The sequence below is a fragment of the Tursiops truncatus genome, chromosome 14, assembly GCF_011762595.2.
Source record: "Tursiops truncatus isolate mTurTru1 chromosome 14, mTurTru1.mat.Y, whole genome shotgun sequence".
Classification (NCBI taxonomy): Eukaryota; Metazoa; Chordata; class Mammalia; order Artiodactyla; family Delphinidae; genus Tursiops; species Tursiops truncatus.
This window is the reverse complement of record NC_047047.1, coordinates 30,957,319-30,976,185: the sequence shown is the minus strand read 5'-3', so window position 1 is coordinate 30,976,185 and position 18,867 is coordinate 30,957,319. Positions and strand designations below refer to the sequence as shown.

Genomic DNA, 18,867 nt, shown 5'->3' with positions numbered 1-18,867 from the left:
CTCAGTGTCTCTCCAGAGCACCATGTATTCAGCCAGGCGGCCCGAGGTTCCCTGAACTAATTTATGGAGAAAATCTTGCGGTGGTGCAGTTATAGTAAATGCTGATGAGATGAGATCAAAATATTCAAGAGGAGGGAGAGAATTAGCACCCTGAGCAAGAAAAGAAATATGCGGGGAAACAGAGAGGCGATGTTTGTGAAAGAGCACAAACTAGCCTCTCTGTAAACACATCTATAATAGGCTGAAGATAGAACGGAGGCTTTAAGGAAGAACGCGAAACTCGCTCATCTGAATTCTGCTTTCAGTCATTTGTTCAAATTACAAAGCTTCCAACTCTGGTTGCCTGACCTCAACCTGTGATACCACTGATTCCACAAACTAGCCCCGTGTCCATGCTGCAGAATGCAAGCTTGCGCTTCAGTGAGCATCTTATAGATGGGAGGAAATAGAAGGCAAAATAGTTCATTTACTGCTGTACCTCTGTGAGTTGGCTGGGTAGCAACAAAACCACGGCCATCAGAATCTGCTCACTGAGAGTCCAGATAACAATAGAGTTTCTAGCTTGACCAGTTTATCCCCCACTGATTTGAACCATCTTTTAAGAATACTTCTTCGTACTACAATGGGACTAGTAAATTAAATGGGAGCAGGCTCTGCCCATTCAATGCAATTCTCCACAACGTAAGAAGGGCTGGATACGCTGCCTTGATACACCAGCCAGGTGTATCCAGACATCTCTCTAGAATGTTAGAGGTGGATGGGCCCTGGAGACCATCCTCCACATTTTACAAATGAGACAGCTCAGGCCGCCAGAGGAAGAGACTACAGTCCCATGGGTAGTTCAGAGCAGAGCCCTCGGGGGACCTGTGTGTCCTGCTCTCGGCCCCTTGCTCCTTGCCCACATGCTGAGTATCCTTGGTTCCCATGTCATTGCAGGAAAGCCGCGCTTCAGGTCAGCATGAATGACGGCCTCTCCTTCATCTCCAGTTCTGTCATCATCACCACCACACACTGTGTAAGTCATCACCTTTCCCTTTACTGAGAACTTCATTGGCATTACCGTCTCCCTGGCAAGTTTCTTTTATCAGTTCTGCCTTCTGTTCATTGAACTTTGACCCTGGCACTGCTAGGCCAGCCGTGGGCTGCATCGGGGGCTGTACACGTATCACGAGTGTATGAAGAATGCCTGTACTTCCCCGGGTTCCCCATTTCTGTTACTGAGGGTGAGACCTGGATGCACTTTCACAACCAGATGGCAAGCTGGGACCAGGGTCTGTGCAGTATTGAGTGGGGATGCCTGGATGGACTGGGTCTGGGAGAAAATGCATAGAAAAAATTGGACGGTATACATAGGAAACACATCTTAGGGAGTTTTTCCTCTAAAAGGAAGAAGAAAATGGGGCAATAACTGAAGAAGAAGTGGAGTATAAAGAGAGGCTTTTATTCAGAATGGAAGAAATTGCAGCTTGTTGATATGATTGTGGAAATAATCCAGGAGAAAATGGAAAATTCATGAAATAGGAAAGAAGCAGGGAGGGGCCCTATGACATAGGGGTTGTGAGGCAGAGTGTGGACTGTATCCTCTACCAGCTCCTCAGATGCCCCGTCTCTGGATCCTTTGTGGCAGGTAACATTGATCTCTGACTACACATAAGATCACCTGGAGAGCTTTTAAAAAATATGGATGCCCTGACCTCATGCCAGACCAATTGAAACAGTCTCTGGAGTGGGCCCCAGCTTTGGTGGATTCAGGGCCCCCTTGGGAGGGTCTTTTGTGCAGCCATGGCTGGGAACCCTTCAGCCTGTGTAGTTGCTCCCACGGTCAGTGTCTTGGAGCCCAGCCCGTCAGAGGGCAGTCGGGACTTGGTTAGCTCATATACAGGTCTCAACCCCTAATATGAACATTTCTGAAAGAATCTTTGTCTGAATATTCAGTTTCTATAACAAAGTGCGCTTTTCCCATGAGCTCACTCTAGAGACAAATGTGTTTTGGCCGGATGGTCAGCTTGGCAGATACCATGGTCACTTCCTGGCTGGCCTTTGGAGGGCATGTCGTTAGAACCCCTCGGTGACTGGGGTTTGTGTCCTTACCACCATCCAGGTGGACGAGAGACAGCAGACAGGCACTGGAGCCAGACAAGGGAAAAATGAGTTGTCTCACAGATGAGCAGGAGACCAGGCATCACAATGGACAGCACACCCTCCCAGCTCCCCTGCCTTCCCCTACACACACACACACACACACACACACACACACACACACACACACACTTTCCATCCTATGTTAGGAACCAACCAGTTTTCTTGAAAGCAGGGTAAGCCAGTGCAATGGGTACAGACAATGGAAAAGTTTTACTGGACCAAAGTAAGAGACTAGGGTTGTCACAGAGACATGTCACCACTGAGAAATGTCTGTGTCTCAGGCATGCCTCAGTGGAATGTCAAATCTGGAGACCAAATATGAAAACTGGATTCAAGAGCAGTGAACTTTCTCCAAGCGTACCCTGCCTGACTCTTTTAGAAATTGACCCTTTTGGAAACTGCCAACCTGCAGGAAATGATTAAAATACCCCAAATCTAATAACTCCATTCCAGATTCCTCCCTGCTTTTGAATGATCCAACAGTTTGGGCCTGTATTTCTCATTATGTCTGACCAGACCAGAGAAACAGCTATGCCCCGAGGCCGTGAGGGCAGGGAGGTGGGAAGGGGAAATATCTTGGGGCCAAGCGTGTGGTGTGGCAGAAGCAGGACTGCAAATTTAAGTTCTGGACCTCTAAACCAAGAAGAAAGGGTGTCCCCACTAATGTACCCCAAAAGGAAAAGAACTCCTGGTAAAGTCCCTCTTATGTCTTCCCGGCTCACTCCAACCTGCACTTACGTCTCCCATCTCCTTCATCTGAGTGCAAGTCACTAGGTTTTCTGTTCAACTGACCCTTGACTGGTACCACCTCATAACGTCTTCTGCATTATTGCCCTGTCGCTTGAGAATGCTGCGTGTCTACAACAAAATTATAAGCACCCTAAGATTTGAGATCCAGGTCCATTCACTCATTTATTCAACAAGTATTCACTGATTATGGACAATGTGCCAGATAGGCACTGCCCTGGGTGCTCGGGATACATCAGGACACAACAAGACAAAAATCTCTTATCTCGCAGGGATGCGGGGAGAGAAGGCAGACGGTGAACAATGGATGTAACAAATGAATCGCACACTATGTTAAGAAATAATATAGGCTATAGAAAAAATAGAGCAGAGTAAGAGGTACTGCTTGAGTGAGTGAGTTCAAATTTTAAATAGAGATACATTGAGAAGGTGGCATCTGAATAGAGACTTTGAAGTTAACTGTGAGGCACCTGGGGAAAGAACACGCCAAACACTGAGCCCCAGTGCTCAGAGCACACAAACCAGGGTCGCCTGGTGTGTACAAGTAAGAAAGTGGTCAGTCACTGGAAGAGAGTGAGTGAGGCGAGCAGTAGGCGGTGAGGTTATGGGGATGGAGAGTGGAGGGTCTTATGAGAACTTCAGCCTTTGCAGAGGCACAACGCAATCTGACTTACACTTGAAAGATCACTCGGCTGCTGGAGCAGCCCGTGGGAAGACAAGGATGGAAGAACCATGACTAGTTAGCAGGGTTACGGCAATATTTCAGGCAAAAGTGATGATGGTGGCTTGACTCAGAAGGGAGCAGTGGCAATGAGAGAAGAGGTCAGACTCAGATGTGTCTTAAAGGCAAAGCTAACTTATTTCCCAAAGCATTAGACATAGGGCTTGAGAGGAGAGGAATCAAGAATGGCCCCAAGGTGCAGCCACTATGGAAAACAGTATGGAGATTCCGTAAAGAACTAAAAATAGAGTCGCCATATGATCCAGCAATCCCACTCCCGGGTATATACCTGGAGAAAACCATACTTTGAAAAGATACATGCACCCCAATGTTCAGCGCAGCACTATTTACAATAGTCAAGACATGGAAGCAACCTAAATGTCCATCAAGAGATGAATGGATAAAGAAGAAGTGATATATATATATATATATATATATATATATATATACACAATGGAATATTACTCAGCTGTAAAAAGAATGAAGTAATACCATTTGCAGCAACATGGATGGACCTAGAGATTATCATACTAAGTGAAGGAAGTCAGAAAGAAAAAGACAGATACCATATGATATCACTTATATGTGGAATCTAAAATCTGGTACAAGTGAATTTACTTACAAAACAGAAACAGACTCACAGACATAGAAAACAAATTTATGGTTACCAAAGGGGAAAGGGTGTGGGAGGGGTAAATTAGGAGTTTGGGATTAGCAGATACAAACTACTTTATATAAAATAGATAAATAACAAGGTCCTACTGTATAGTGCAGGGAACTAAATTCAATATCCTATAATAAATCATAATGGAAAAGAATATGAAAAAGAAGATAGATAGATAGATATGATACTGAATCACTGTGCTGTACACCAGAAACTAACACAACATTGTAAATCAACTATACTTTGATAAAAAAATTTTTTTAAAAATGACCCCAAGGGCTTTGGCCTAAGTAATTGAAAGGATGGAGTTGCCCTCAGTTGACAGGAAGAAGACTGAAAGGGGAGATTTGAGGCAGAGGGGGATTTGGGAGATCAGTTTTGCTGTCGACCAGTTTTGCAACTTAGACCGAGTTATTTAGCTCCTAGGTGCCTCGATTTCCTAATCTGTAAAATTAGAAAAATAATAATTTACATGTCTTAGCAGTATTGTGAGTATTAAATGAAATGATTATGTAGAGTGCTTGGCGGAAGGCCTGACCAGTAGTAAGTGCTCAATAAATGTTAATTGTTATTATAGTGGAAGCTTAGTCAAAATTACTGACCTAATTGGAGATTCTTCCCAGAGAGTCCGCTTCTCACTTCAGAGTCCCTTATAACAAAAGGATTTTTCTGACCCAAGATGTATTCCTATGAGTACATGTTTGTCACTCGACCAAGCCCAGGTGATTGAAAGGGGGCAGACAAGCCAAAACCATCCAGAGAAGAGGACCTATATTCAAATATTCAATCCCAATCTCCAACAGGTCCTACACAGAAGCTCAAATTAAAAAGACTAAAGCCATCACTGGGCAAAATGGAGATGCAGGTGGAGTGTGTGGTAATCCAGAATATGAAGTAAGGTCTTGGACTTGCCTTTGTTTCCTGGGCAGCCTGTTTGGAGGACAAGGTTTTTAGATCAAAAACTATCCCCTGGGTCTGAGTAAAGGGTTAGACTTGTCAGTACCAGTCTCAGCCTGCCCAGTCCATCACCTGGAACCAAAAATAATTTTAAAATATGTAATTGAGACTCTTTTTTTCTTGCTTTATTTGGTGCCCATTTGGACAACCGTGTCCAAGATCTGCAATGAATAACTGTTGCCTCTGCCAGGAGCAGAAATTCCATGAAGTTTTACAGGAAAGAGATTTTTCCATCCAAGAGCTAAAAGATTCCTATACTAATGGTAAACTTTGTTGAGCTCCATGACTATAGAAAATGGTCAAACATCCAAAGCCCTCTCTTTCCAGCATATTAAACACTTCCCACGTCTAGAGTCTTCACTGGACTCCTTTTTCTTCTCCAACTCTAGCAATAGGTTGAGAAAGTCACTAATATGGTGCTGCTCTAAGGGAAACAGAAAAAAGAAGTTTGTCCTTTTGAGAACAAAGCAAGTAAATTTAGGACCTTAAGGAACTTTTCATGAAAGGTTGTCTTCTTCTGGATAAGTACCTTAAAATTCTATAATTTCCCACCCAAGGTGTACAAAAATCAGAGAATCATTCAACAAGTATTTCTCAAACTCCTCCTGTGTCTCCAGTGCTCCATTTACATTTTACAAGTCGCTGTCCCTAAGGAGCTTAAAATCCAGCTTGGGAAATGAGTCCAACAAGCACATAAAAGAGCATGTAACAAAGACCAAGATTGTGGAAGCCAGGTGTATAAATGCTATGGGATTTCAGAGAGGAGAAGAAGGGGTGAATCCAGGAAGAGTCACAAGGGCTTCATGGAGGCCATAAAACCCAACAGGTGATTTGAAAAATGATAAGAACAGGTAAGAAGTGGGAAGGGGCCCTCCCCTAAAGAGAAACCAACGTGAGCAAGGTCTAGATATGGCTATGAGCCTAGTCTGTCCATGGTCCTTCCCAGGAACCATGATTGTTTTCTTCCTTTCCTCTCATTTTGTATCAATTTCTGGTGCCTTCTAACTGGGGGCCATTTCTCAGGTTGGCAACTACTCTCCTAGGATGTACACTCCACACCCTTGATCACCTGGTGTGTAACAGTGAGGCCCAGCTGATGCTTCTCTCTATTAACTATGATTAGGATTCGATTTGTGTTGGTTTCCAGGATGGAGAATCACAATATTTAAAGAAAGAAAAGAGGGGCTTCCCTGGTGGTGCAGTGGTTGGGAGTCCGCCTGCCGATGCAGGGGACACGGGTTCATGCCCCGGTCCAGGAAGATCCCACATGCCGCGGAGTGGCTGGGCCCGTGAGCCGTGGCCGCTGGGCCTGCGCGTCCGGAGCCTGTGCTCCGTGGTGGGAGAGGCCACGGCAGTGAGAGGCCCACGTACCACAGAAAAAAAAAAAAAATAGATAACCAACAAGGACCTACTGTAGCACAGGGAACTAAACTCAAGATGTTGTAATGACCTATAATGGAAAAGACTGTGAAAAGGAATGTATATATATATATACACATACATATGTGTGTATATATATATATATATATATATATATATATACACACATACATATGTGTGTGTGTATATATATATATATATATATATATATATATAAAACTGAATCACTGTGCTGTACACCTAAAACTTCCACAAAATTGTAAATCAACTATACTTCAATTTAAAATTATTTTAATTAAAACAATAATTTTTTTATTTTAAAAATAAAAAAAAAGAGTCATTTTCTCTCATGCACAGTGTAGCCCATATACTCCTAGAGGAAAAACAGACTGTCTCATTCACTATTGCAACCCAGCACCTGGCATAATGCCTGAACATAGTCATTACTCAGTAGATAGCTGGTGACTGAATGAGTGAATGAATGGACTCAATCAAGGGTCACACTGAGCCCATGATTGTACCTGCTGGTAGGAGAGGAAGGGAGCCAGAATGAGGTAGGATTAGAATAGGGGCGCCCAGCTGGTTGGAGGGTAGGCCTCCAAAGGGGATGACCAGCAATTCAATGTGCATATTCCAAGGAGCACGGGGAGCTTGAGCCTGAATTAAGAGGACCAAATCTACCAGATGAGAGACCACAACCAGTGAACCAGGCAGGGCAAAAGTCAAAGGCCTCTTTAGAGCGGCGCTAACTCCACAAGAGCAGACCTGGAGAAGGGGATCTAGAAATAGCCCACTCAACTGGATCAAGATTCAGGACAGGCTCTGGCCCATGAGAGTCTATAGCACAAGGCTGGAAGGCAAGCAGAACTGCAGAGACTGATATGGACTCTAAGTAACTACGTTTGCTAAGTCCAAGGAACACAAAGATATAATACATGAGAAACAGACAAGTACTCCAAGGATTTGCAATTTAATATGATAAGTTCTTTAATCGAGAAACAAACAACGCCTAGTGATACCAGGAAGCGGAGTGTCTGGGGAATCAAAGAAGGATTCACAAGAGAGATAATAAGTGAACTGGGCCAGGAAGAAAGAGTAGGGATTTACTCAGGGTATGGCCTGGGTAAAGGCATGTTTGGGGCCAGTGGGGCTGTGATTGGTTGGGGTGGGGTATTAGGAGAGAAAGTAGAGACAAAACAATTGGGACCAGTTGGAAAGCCTTCCTTAGCTGCCATATTTTGGAGCTGCTTTAATATTTAATTTAAATATAATACAGGATGCAGTTTTGATGTTGAATTCCAGCATCTCCTCATTCAGGAAATAAACATCTTTCATCTTCAAAAAAAGAACCTAGATAACTAGAGAAAAGCTGTGACATAGGGAACACTGGCGTGCCCTGAGTTCACCCTGGAATAGGCTTCGGACAGAGGGCAGGGACCACCTTCCAACACTGTCTACAGAGTTCTGTTCTAGGCGACTTCCTGGGCGTCCATTTTGTAAGTCAGTTCACTTCTGTTACTAATTGCTTTGAAGTTACTTAGGAAAATGCAAATCCAGCCTAGGTTTATAGGCATATAAATATCTAGGTAAACAAACAGTTGGCATGACTGCCCTTGCCAAAATTTCTTGAATTTCCCCAGCCTAGTAGGGAATGAATCCAGCAGCCTGTGCTGAGTGGCAATCTCGCCTTCCAACATAATAAAAAATTATTGCTCCCTCTTCAGAAAAAGTAAAGATCAGAGAAGACTTTTTTCTTCTATTTCTTTTCCAAGGTAAACAAAATAGTCCAGCAATCAAAATAGGTAGCTATCTTTGGAGTAGCTAATTCATACCAGCAGCTATAAGCATGCGGGCCTCTTCATTAAGGAAAGAAGCGTAGAGAAGCAGTTGCTGGTGGTAAATGGGGCCAAAGATCAGGACTAACGTGTATTGAAAAAGTACTGTGGGCAAAGTGATAGGGAACTCAAAAAAGAACAGCCTGTGCTTGGCCTCCAGAAGCCTACAACGTAGTTACCAAGGCAGAATACATACTCCAAGAGGTAAATATATATATTTGGGGGTGCAAAAGGCAAATGTCACAGGGCACCCAGAAATTCTTCGTCTATTCCAAAGACTCGTGAGCCTCCACCCAGGCCTGTGCATAAGTAAATTGACACAAGCACTACAGACTTTGGGGAGAGCCCACTTAACGGGCTTAGTGGGTTACTTCTCAGTTACCCTAAGAAGGCATTCACCTCTTCCTGCAAAAGGGAGCTGGACAAATCATTTTAGAAATTCAAGGATAACATGTAGGCAGCTCATAGTTTACTCAGCCCAAAAACTCTGTCCCTTAAGACAAAAACTCTGTCTTTCCCCCAACAAGACCCTCCCCAAACTGTTTCTCAATTACAGGAAACAGCCCTTGGAGAAGACAAGTCCCTTCCAAACAACCAGTGGAAGGGAAGGACCAGGGCCCACACCCTGACATTCCCCGTAGATTTCTTCACCCTAACATCATTCTACTTCCTGTCCAACTCACTCCCACACCCATCTCTCTCCTTCCTCATTCAACCACCGTCTCTTCACAGACGGTGAAGGATTCTTAACCCGGAAGAATAAGGGCAGACTGGATTGGTGGCGAAATAGGAGACTGACCTTGCAGAGAGTTTGAATGACAGAAAATGGAACCTAGGCTATGGGAAGCCATTCAAAGGAGGCACAAAGCAATGTTTTTCGAAGACTTTGGGATCAGATCAATGTGGCAAAAATCCCAGCCCTTAAATAGCTGGCAGAGGTCCTAGTACACAGTAGATACCCAATTTTAGTCTCCTTGCACTGATGTTATAGGCTCTCTAAGAATCAGTGCGGTGACACGGTTTCCAAAGAGACTCTGACTTCTGGTTGACTTAACAGAAGTATGGTATCTGCGACTTAAGGAAGTGATGGAACCTTGCAACTTGGTGAAGGCAAAATCTCCTTTCAAGTATTATATTTAATAGTAAGGACACTTCAAAGGAAAACCTTGAAAAACTGAATATGTGAAAAAAGTTTACCAAATATGGTAGATCAGATAGAATAATAGAATTGAGACTGTTTAGGCTGAAGACATGAAGAAAGACTTCATGGCCATTTTTCTTTGAAGGGCTGTCCTGAGGTGCATCTGCTTTTATTACACAATAAAATACAACATCTACACAGATCTAAACAAAAATAAATAATATAAAGTAATAAATATACACTAAAAATAAACTAATAATAACAAACATGAAAATACAACATCTATACAGAGCTAAGGAGTAGAATAGGCCGTTAGACAGTTTGTGTTTCAGTTTTTTAAAAGGTCCTTCTAATTGGATGCTACAAACAGGTGGGAATGAGCTTCCTGTTGTATTCAAGTTGTATTCAAGTCCAGGCAACTAGACAAGTTGGCATAATTACATAAAGGCCATTCATGCATCCGATAGGCCATTGGACTGGAAAAGCTTTCAGACTCCTTCCAACGCTGAGAGTCTGAAACTCTAGAACTAAAAGTAAGCTAGTGAAAGAGTAAGGAAAACATCAGCAGTCCTATACAGTGTAACAAATGAGTTTGGCTTTTATATTTTGAAAATAAATATGAGAGCCTCTCGTTGGTGACACTGGAGACTGCAGTTCAAACTAGCCAACACCCCCCCCCAATACAAATGAGATTATGTTTCAGACCAAAGTGAACTAAAAGCTCCTCCCGAGAACCATTTGTGTTCAAATAACCTCAAATACACCCTCTCATTTACAGGCAATTGATACACTAGTCACAAATCATTCTCATCTATTTATTAGCTAGTCTCAGCAGAGCCGTACATAATTCGAGGCCTTTTTTTACGATATCCAAGTATTTTTTTTATTTTTATTAACGAGATGACCTGTGGTTTCTTGTACGGTCATTAGAAAGGGCAAAAGACCACAGGCACGTCAGAATGCCAAACTCAGATGTCATGCTGTTTATGAACTGAAATAAAAAGAGTTTGGCAGCACCTCTATTTTGATAACGCTTGTATGCATAAAAACCTTTTCAAATATGTTTTGGAGGATTGAGCTGATTTGTTTTTCTTGGATATTTGAGGAATTGGCTTTCAATACTTTTATCTCAAAGCATTTTAAAGGATATTTGCCCTAAGTTTGAAATATCCTTGTTTTGAGAGTAAATGAGGGGATAAAAAGGATTTTTCTGAATCTGTGCTTCAAGAAACTCTGAGATAAGCACATAATAAGATGGTAATATTTATTTTTAGAAATAAAAGTTAAACCCACATACTAATCCATAACCAAGATAAATACAAAGGACCAAACTCAGCAGTTACAAAACACAAGCTTGTTAGACTGGATGCTCAGATATCAAACAACCAAGCTTCTTTGAATACAAAATAAGAATCCCCAGTCTCTGAATAAGAACCTGAGAGAAAGTACACGCCCTCAGTGTACGAACTTTAGTGAAAATGACCAGTATGTGCATTTATGCCTGCTCTTGGGTCACTGGGGGCTATTCCAAAGGGTTGAGTCTTTTGGGTTGAGCGTTCTGGATTCACAAATCCAGTCGTGCGAGGCACAATTGCAGGAAGACGTGCGCAGTGTAAAGAGGGTCCAAAAGTGTGTGCGTGTGGAGAGAAAGAGAAAAGGGTGGAGGTGCTAAGGCAGGGAGAGAGGGAGGACAGATTGATAATTTGGGAAATACGACCAAATCGCAGAGAAAGCCTGAGAGCATCTTCTGTCTGCCAACCCTAAAAGAATGCCAGCTCTTTAAACGATCCAAATTTGGCAAAAATCAGTGAACTAGGCTATCACAGAACTGGAGGAGACAGCAACCAAACCCAGGCCACATTGTCCTGGTTGGGAGATTCCAGTCACAGTGCACCAGATCACAAGCTCTCTCCGGGTCCTTACACATATCTTCTGATCAGGATATTATTGGGGATGTGATTGACGTTGTTTGCACTCCCAAAGAGCAGACAAACCCTTTCCTCTGCTCCCTACAGAGTGACAGGGTCCCACCAGGGTATATGAGCGCCATTCCTTTTGCAAAGCAGCCAACTTCTCACCTGTTCATTAGGGCAGCAAGGAAATTCAAAGGTCAGTGATTTAATTTACAGCTCCCCAAAATAAGTGTCTGTGCCACAAGCAGTACATAACTAGCGTTCCTTTGTTGTAACTGTGGTTGCTAGAACAGATGTTAGTTTAGCCAGTGCCCAAAGCAGTGGGCTTAATATTTTGTTTCATTTATTTAAAAAATTAAAAAGCACTTGAATAATTGGCAACTAAAATATTCCTGGGTTTCTTTTACATACCATCCAGTATCGGGAAAACTGCTTCATTTGCAGGCCAAGGAAGCAGGAAAAGTACAGCTAAGGCAATTTTATTTTATCTGCATGGCCCAAATTCATGGACTTAGAAGAGGTAGCTTAAAAGCTTAAGGCTTTAAGATTGTATGTAAAGGGTGCAGACTCACCGAAATAAATATCTCACAAAGGCTGTTCATGACAGAGTCCAATCCGGCAACCTCGGTTGACCTTCGGCTGCTGGCCTTAAAATTGGTGAATGCAAATTTTAGATCCCTAACAGATTCAAATATTTGATGATAAGCCAGGATTTGTGTTTCATAATTCCTCACTCTAAATAAAGTTATGTTCATCCTTACTCTGTACCTTTGATCACATTTCACTTTTCTCCTGGAATGCCCTCTCCTCTCCACCTACCCAAATTTCACCATGGCTACAAGGCCTGCCAAGTGCTGCCTGGACCTGCCCCAGGTCGCCTCACTGATCTTGGCAAGGCCCCTGCACTCCCTCTGCTCTAAGCTCCAGCACTGTGGTTTATGGTATCATTTAGAGATTAACTGCACATAATGCGTGCTGCTCTCTGAGCAAACTCTGTGAATCAGTCCTGACTTTCTAACTGGACAGTGTTAACAACTTCTAGGATTGTAGGCTGCCTTTGTTCATCTTTCTGTGTCTCCTACTGATGAGTAGAATGTGTCAGAAACTCAGTAGAAAATGATTTTTTGGTTTCGCAATACCCTATTATGCAGTTTAGAGACATTGTTTTAAGGACTAGATCATCACGGTCACCAATAGTAAGCATCTATCTCTGGACAGTGCCACCCAATCATAAACATGGCTTCCACCTTTCCAAGTTCATAATCTAAAGCAACAGCTAACAGTATAGAGAAGGGATGCCTGCTTACAGATAATAGATAATAATGATGCTGACTGATATATGATCAATAAGACCAACTGAGCATATGCATTAAATAAATAGTTACATTAAAGGCAAGTAGACAAGTCCCTGTAGCTAATGGAACAAAAAATGAAAAAGAGAAATTAGTCTTTCGCTTCCAATGTCATAGCATTTGAACATTACTAAGTAACTTTCTCTGTAATCCTATTTCTTTTTTTTTTTTTAACATCTTTATTGGAGTATAATTGCTTTACAATGGTATGTTAGTTTCAGCTTCACAACAAAATGAATCAGTTATATATATACACATATTCCCATATCTCTTCCCGCTTGCGTCTCCCTCCCTCCCACCCTCCCTATCCCACCCCTCCAGGCGGTCACAAAGCACCGAGCTGATCTCCCTGTGCTATGCGGCTGCTTCCCACTAGCTATCTACCTTACGTTTGGTAGTGTATATATGTCCATGCCTCTTTATCGCTTTGTCACCGTTTACCCTTCCCCCTCCCCATAGCCTCAAGTCCATTCTCTGTAATCCTATTTCAACAGCCCACTCACAGGAACTAAGGCATTCTGAATACTTATGAGTTACATCTTGTCTGCATTATTCTCTAAAAACTGGTTTTGATTAACAAGCTCTATGCATTTTATGGAAAGGAAAGTGCTGAATGAATCCAAGACCTACTTATTATGACCCTCACCATTGCGAGTGACTTGAAATGTCTCTACTGGGTCAGGGTGACAAGAGGATGCTGGAGAATCTTGATACAGAGTGTCCTGCCACGATAAGGACCTCAAAGCTTGAGTGTATAGGCGTGTGGCATCAATCTTCCCCTTCACTGCGTACTAATGATGGCTTATCTAAGTCCTTCTGGTATTATTTTTATAAGGCAAAACGTAATAAGATGTATAGCAAACTAGAATTGACACATCCAAATTATTACTGCTCCTTCAAAATATTTACCTTGGAAAGCTGTATACTTAAGAACGCTGTCAAAATTTCAGCTACCTCCTGCACTCCTGCTGTGGAATTGCCCTGACTCTGAAGGCACAGTATTTGAATGTCCTCTGTCGGGGAATTAGGGAAACATCATCATCATTTGATATCAAAACAACTCCAAACGTTGTGGGAACCAGGTGTGGTGAATGGTGGGTTATCAAGCTGGGAACCTCACTGATAAAAAACAAAGCATGACTTAGAAGATATCGGATTTACTTTTGGCGGCCTATAAATTGGTTTCACAGACACTTCCAAGGGAGATGTTGCAGAATTCCTTTGAGCACTGGTTGAATCATTGGAGAGTCTCCAGCATCCGAAGCCACCAGTTGGGAGGGAATTAGATTCATTTGGGTGTGGGAGTGCTACTATATTCACTACATGGACAGCCTCATTACTTTATAGCCCTGCTTTTGAAAAAAGAGTTCCACAAGGGCTTAGGTAATGCTCACCTAATATGTTTTCTATACTGCCTACTTCGAGGGTTAAGGAATCCAGTATCTTCAGTGCCTATCACTTTTATTGCCATTTCTAGCCCAGATTACCTCTCAGGTAGTAAGAATAAATCATCATATTTGATTACGTTTTACCCCCATTAATGTTTGATCAACTTTAATGGAAGCTATTAAATTTACCATTGGAAAACTCACTTGGATTTCCCTTTCCTTGACATTGTGATGGCAACCTGAGGGCCTGTGGCTTCCCAAATATGTAACCTGGGACCACCCACCAACAGCATAGCTCAGTCACAGTTGCAAGAGGTTGTTCACAGGAATCAAATTTATTTACCTGAGCCAAGTCTGGGCACATCACCAGGAACATGGCTTGGGCATAGAAACAAGGGAAGAATGGAAAGGAAAGTCACAGTTATTGAAGGAGGCCTGTGCCAGGATCTGTACGTACTTTATCCTATGTAACAGCAAAACAATCCTGGGAAGTAGGAGTTATCTCAATTTCATATATGTTGAGAAAAGGAAGTTTAAGAGAGAGGTTGCGTAAGTTGCCTAAAGCCCACATATCAATTAGTGGAAGAATTAGGACTTAAATGTAAATCTTACTGAGTCCAGAAATTCACTTATTTGTAGTGAGGTGGATGGACATAGAGTCTGTCACAGAGAGTGAAGTAAGTCAGAAAGAGAAAAACAAATACCGTATGCTAACACGTATATATGGAATCTAAAAAAAAAAAAGGTTCTGAAGAACCTAGGGGCAGGACGGGAATAAAGACGCAGACCTACTAGAGAATGGACTCGAGGACACGGGGAGGGGGAAGGGTAAGCTGGGACGAAGTGAGAGGGTGGCATGGACGTGTATACACTACCGAATGTAAAATAGATAGCTAGTGGGAAGCAGCTGCATAGCACAGGGAGATCAGCTCAGTGCTTTGTGACCACCTAGAGGGGTGGGATAGGGAGGGTGGGAGGGAGACGCAAGAGGGAGGAGATATGGGGATATATGTATACGTATAGCTGATTCACTTTGTTATACAGCAGAAACTAACACACCATTGTAAAGCAATTATACTCCAATAAACATGTTAAAAAACAAAAGCAAAATTTACTGCAAAGCTCAGGCTCTTTGCAGCAAGGCTGGCGAGCTGTTTCCAGTGACGGGACCATGGAGGGGGTGGTGAGCAGCCTGGGGCAACGTTGGTGCCTGTGCCATTTCTGCCCCCCACAAACGGTGGAAGGCGTTAATCTGCCAAACCGTCATTTCCCTCAGTCTAATAAATACTTGAGGAACAAGTCCTTTTGTGTTTGCAACATTGTATTACATCTCAAAGTCACAAAGATGAGTAAAGTCATATATATGTCCTCCAGGGGCTTAGAGTTCAATGAAAGGCACATGATGATATAATATCTATAATATACAGGAGACGGTAAGATAGAGATATAAGATAAAATGAGAGCCCAAACTCAGAGTTCAGTGGTAGCATTTACTTGTCTGTATTCCCCACTCAACTACAAGGTGTATGATTAGAAAGACCGCGTCCATCTTTACGCCAGTGCTTGTAGAGGGCCTGGCACATAGTAGGTGTTCAATAAATATGTAAGGTATAAATGCACCGGGTGGAGCCTGAGCTAAGACTTGAAAGATGAAAAACAGTTGCCCAAGCAATGAAAGGAAGAAAGGGTGTTTCAGGGAGAAGAACATGAGAGAGCAGTGAGGTGTATACAGGGAACTACACGTGGTTGAGTTTCGTCAAAGCACAAAGTGTAAGGAAGGAGGTGGTGAGAAAGGAGGTTGGAGAAAAGAGAGGCTTAGTTGTGAAGGGCCTTGAGCTAAGGACTCTTGGACTGAGGGATCCATAAATGGATTCTGGGGATTTGATGGACCACCCCCACCTCCAAAATTATAATCAAAATTAGTGAGCTTGTGTACAAATGTGAACACGTACTTTTCCGAGGAAAGGGTGTATCACTTTCATCAAAGTCTCCAGTATTAAGAACTCTGGACAGTGAAGAGCTGTTGAAGAGTTCATGGGTGGGCAGAGCTGTCATAATAACATTTTAGGTCGATGACTCTAGATGCAGCGGTAGAGGATGGAATTTGGCTGACAAGGATGGTGGTGGAGGAACCAGTGAAGCGATAACTACAGCTGGCCAGAAAAAAAAGTAGTAAGATTCTAAGCCTAATCAAGTATTGGAGAAGGAGTAGACAAGGGCAGATTCAAGAAGTCCTTAGGTGGTCAAAGGAGCAGATGTGCTGATAGGAGGGTGTGGCCTCAGGTAGGAGAGAGAAGGAAAAAGAAAACTGAGATGGACTTCCAGATTTCGCACTTGGATTGATGGGTAGTACCATTGAATGAGGGGAAGAGAACGAACAGGTTCGAAGGGGAAAACAGGGAGCTGAGTTGGAACTGTTGAGTTGGCAGTGTCAGTAGGACCTACCAGACAGTGGAATGACCCTGAAGCATAAGGAGAGATCTAGTCTAGAGATAAAGAGTTGAGTCATCAATATCTAGATGAGAGTTTAAACTATGAAAGGAAATGAGACAGCCCATGTTTAGAAAGTTTTAGAAAGAGTTTTAGAAAGAAAAACAGCAAGAGACCAAGAATGAATCCATGGGTCATACAACATGGTTAGCGTATTGAATGCCACCGAATTGTATACTACAAACGGTTAAAATGGCAAATGTTATGTGTATATATATTTTACCATAATTTTTTTTTCTTTGCAGTACGCGGGCGTCTCAGTGTTGTGGCCTCTCCCGTTGCAGAGCGCAGGCTCCGGACGCGCAGGCTCGGCGGCCATGGCTCACGGGCCCAGCCGCTCCGCGGCATGTGGAATCTTCCCGGACCGGGGCACGAACCCGTGTCCCCTGCATCGGCAGGCGGACTCTCAACCACTGCGCCACCAGGGAAGCCCTACCATAATTTTTTAAAGTGAAAAAAAAAGTAGACACTTCAGGCACAATAAAAAGTATATACCTTTCTTGGGCTTCCCTGGTGGCTCAGTGGTTGAGAGTCCGCCTGCCGATTCAGGGGATGCAGATTTGTGCCCCAGTCTGGGAAGATCCCACATGCCGCGGAGCGGCTGGGCCCGTGAGCCATGGCCACTGAGCCTGCGCGTCCGGAGCCTGCGCTCTGCAACGGGAGAGGCCACAACAGTGAGACGCCCGCGTACCGCAAAGAAAAAAAAAAAAAGTATATACCTTTCTTAAAAAAATGGATCCATGTGGCATGCTGACATTTAAGGGACTGCATACAAGGAAAAGCCCATGGGGAGGCGGGCAAGGAATAATCAGAGATAGGAGGAAGGAAGCTGAGGAGAGCACTGCCGCAGATGCCAGGGCAATAGAATTCCAATAAAATGCAGGGTGGGATGGGTGGAGAAGTTAGATAATGGCTAAAGTTACTTCCAGAAATAACAGTCAGAATATATAAGCTCTGGGAGAGAATTTTGGTCTCTGGGCTTGCCCATCCAGAACTTCTCAGCAGCAATAAAATGACTTAAATTTCATCTTTCGAAAGAAAACTTGCCTGTACTCTGCCAGCTTTGTCTGGGCAGGAAACAGAGCTCATACCAGCTGCTGAGGATGGTTCGAAATTCCACTTCAGAGCACTGGAATGTGACACCTCCCAAGTGGGAGCAAAGCTGCCTGGAGTGGAGCGTGACGGGTGCAGCAGGGGGTACAGAGCCTTCCAGCCTCCCTCGGAGGAGCTGACACTCCTCTGCCTGCTCACAGGTTCTCCCATCTGAGCAGGAAAAGTCAGCATGTCCTTGGTCCCTTAATCTCTGTCTGCACATCCCCCTCTCACCCAGATGGCCTCTTGGGTATTTAGAACAAGCAAGTTGCCATGAGATCACAAGATCATGGACCAGAACTGCCCGTAGTAGAAGGGCCTCTTTGCCTTGAGTGCTTTTCAACAGTGCCTCAAAGACATTCTCACTCAATACCAGAGAAATAGGGACAGGGCCGTGGATGGAGGGAGGAGAGGAAGAGGGACCACTGGGTAGCCTCACGTCATAGCAAAGTCTCCTCGTCGCGTCCTGGAGTGCCCTGTGGCATCATCATTTACCAACTGAAACCAGGGAAACAACCTTGCCAGCTTTTAAAAATATCTAATGGATCAACAGCTGTTTTCCTGTCATATTTTTGGCAGAGTTTGGCTAATAGCCCTTCAATGTGGCAGAATAAACCTGCTAATTCATTCTTCAGGTTAAAGGTTTAAAAGACAGCCTCATCTAACCATGTGAAAGAATCTGAGTACCTTTAGTAACTCAGTGGTGATTTTCAGAATCCACAAAACCTAGCCTAGATCCTAGAACTGCAGCAAACCCACCACCCATCAGGGAGGGCTCTCCTTAACCTTTGTTAATAATTCCTGTACACTGTTTTCAAAATGTAATTGTTACAATTACCAGGGTCCATCCTGGGGGAAGTTAAAATAAGAGATATTGGAGGGATCACTGTCCTGGGGGCAAAAAAGCATGTGAAAAAATAGAAATGAGACCCTCAAACCATATATGAAAACCTCAGTATTGCCTTTGTTGTTGCGGACTGGAGACTAAGGCTGAGTGTGGCAGCAAATGGGCTGGAAACTGAAGCCCAGGATTCAACAGCTTTGC

At 43.3% G+C, this 18,867-nt stretch overlaps 1 protein-coding gene across 7 annotated transcripts in view; it reads left to right on the top strand.

Annotated features, from left to right (window-relative positions):
- The window catches only part of ANTXR1 (ANTXR cell adhesion molecule 1), a 266,303-nt gene that overhangs the window by 116,561 nt on the left and 130,875 nt on the right, over positions 1-18,867 (top strand). For all 7 annotated transcript variants that reach the window (XM_073791293.1, XM_033838374.2, XM_073791292.1 and 4 more), the window contains exon 12: positions 937-1,015. In XM_073791293.1, the coding sequence (XP_073647394.1) occupies positions 937-1,015 (79 nt within the window). The remainder of the gene's footprint in view (positions 1-936; positions 1,016-18,867) is intronic.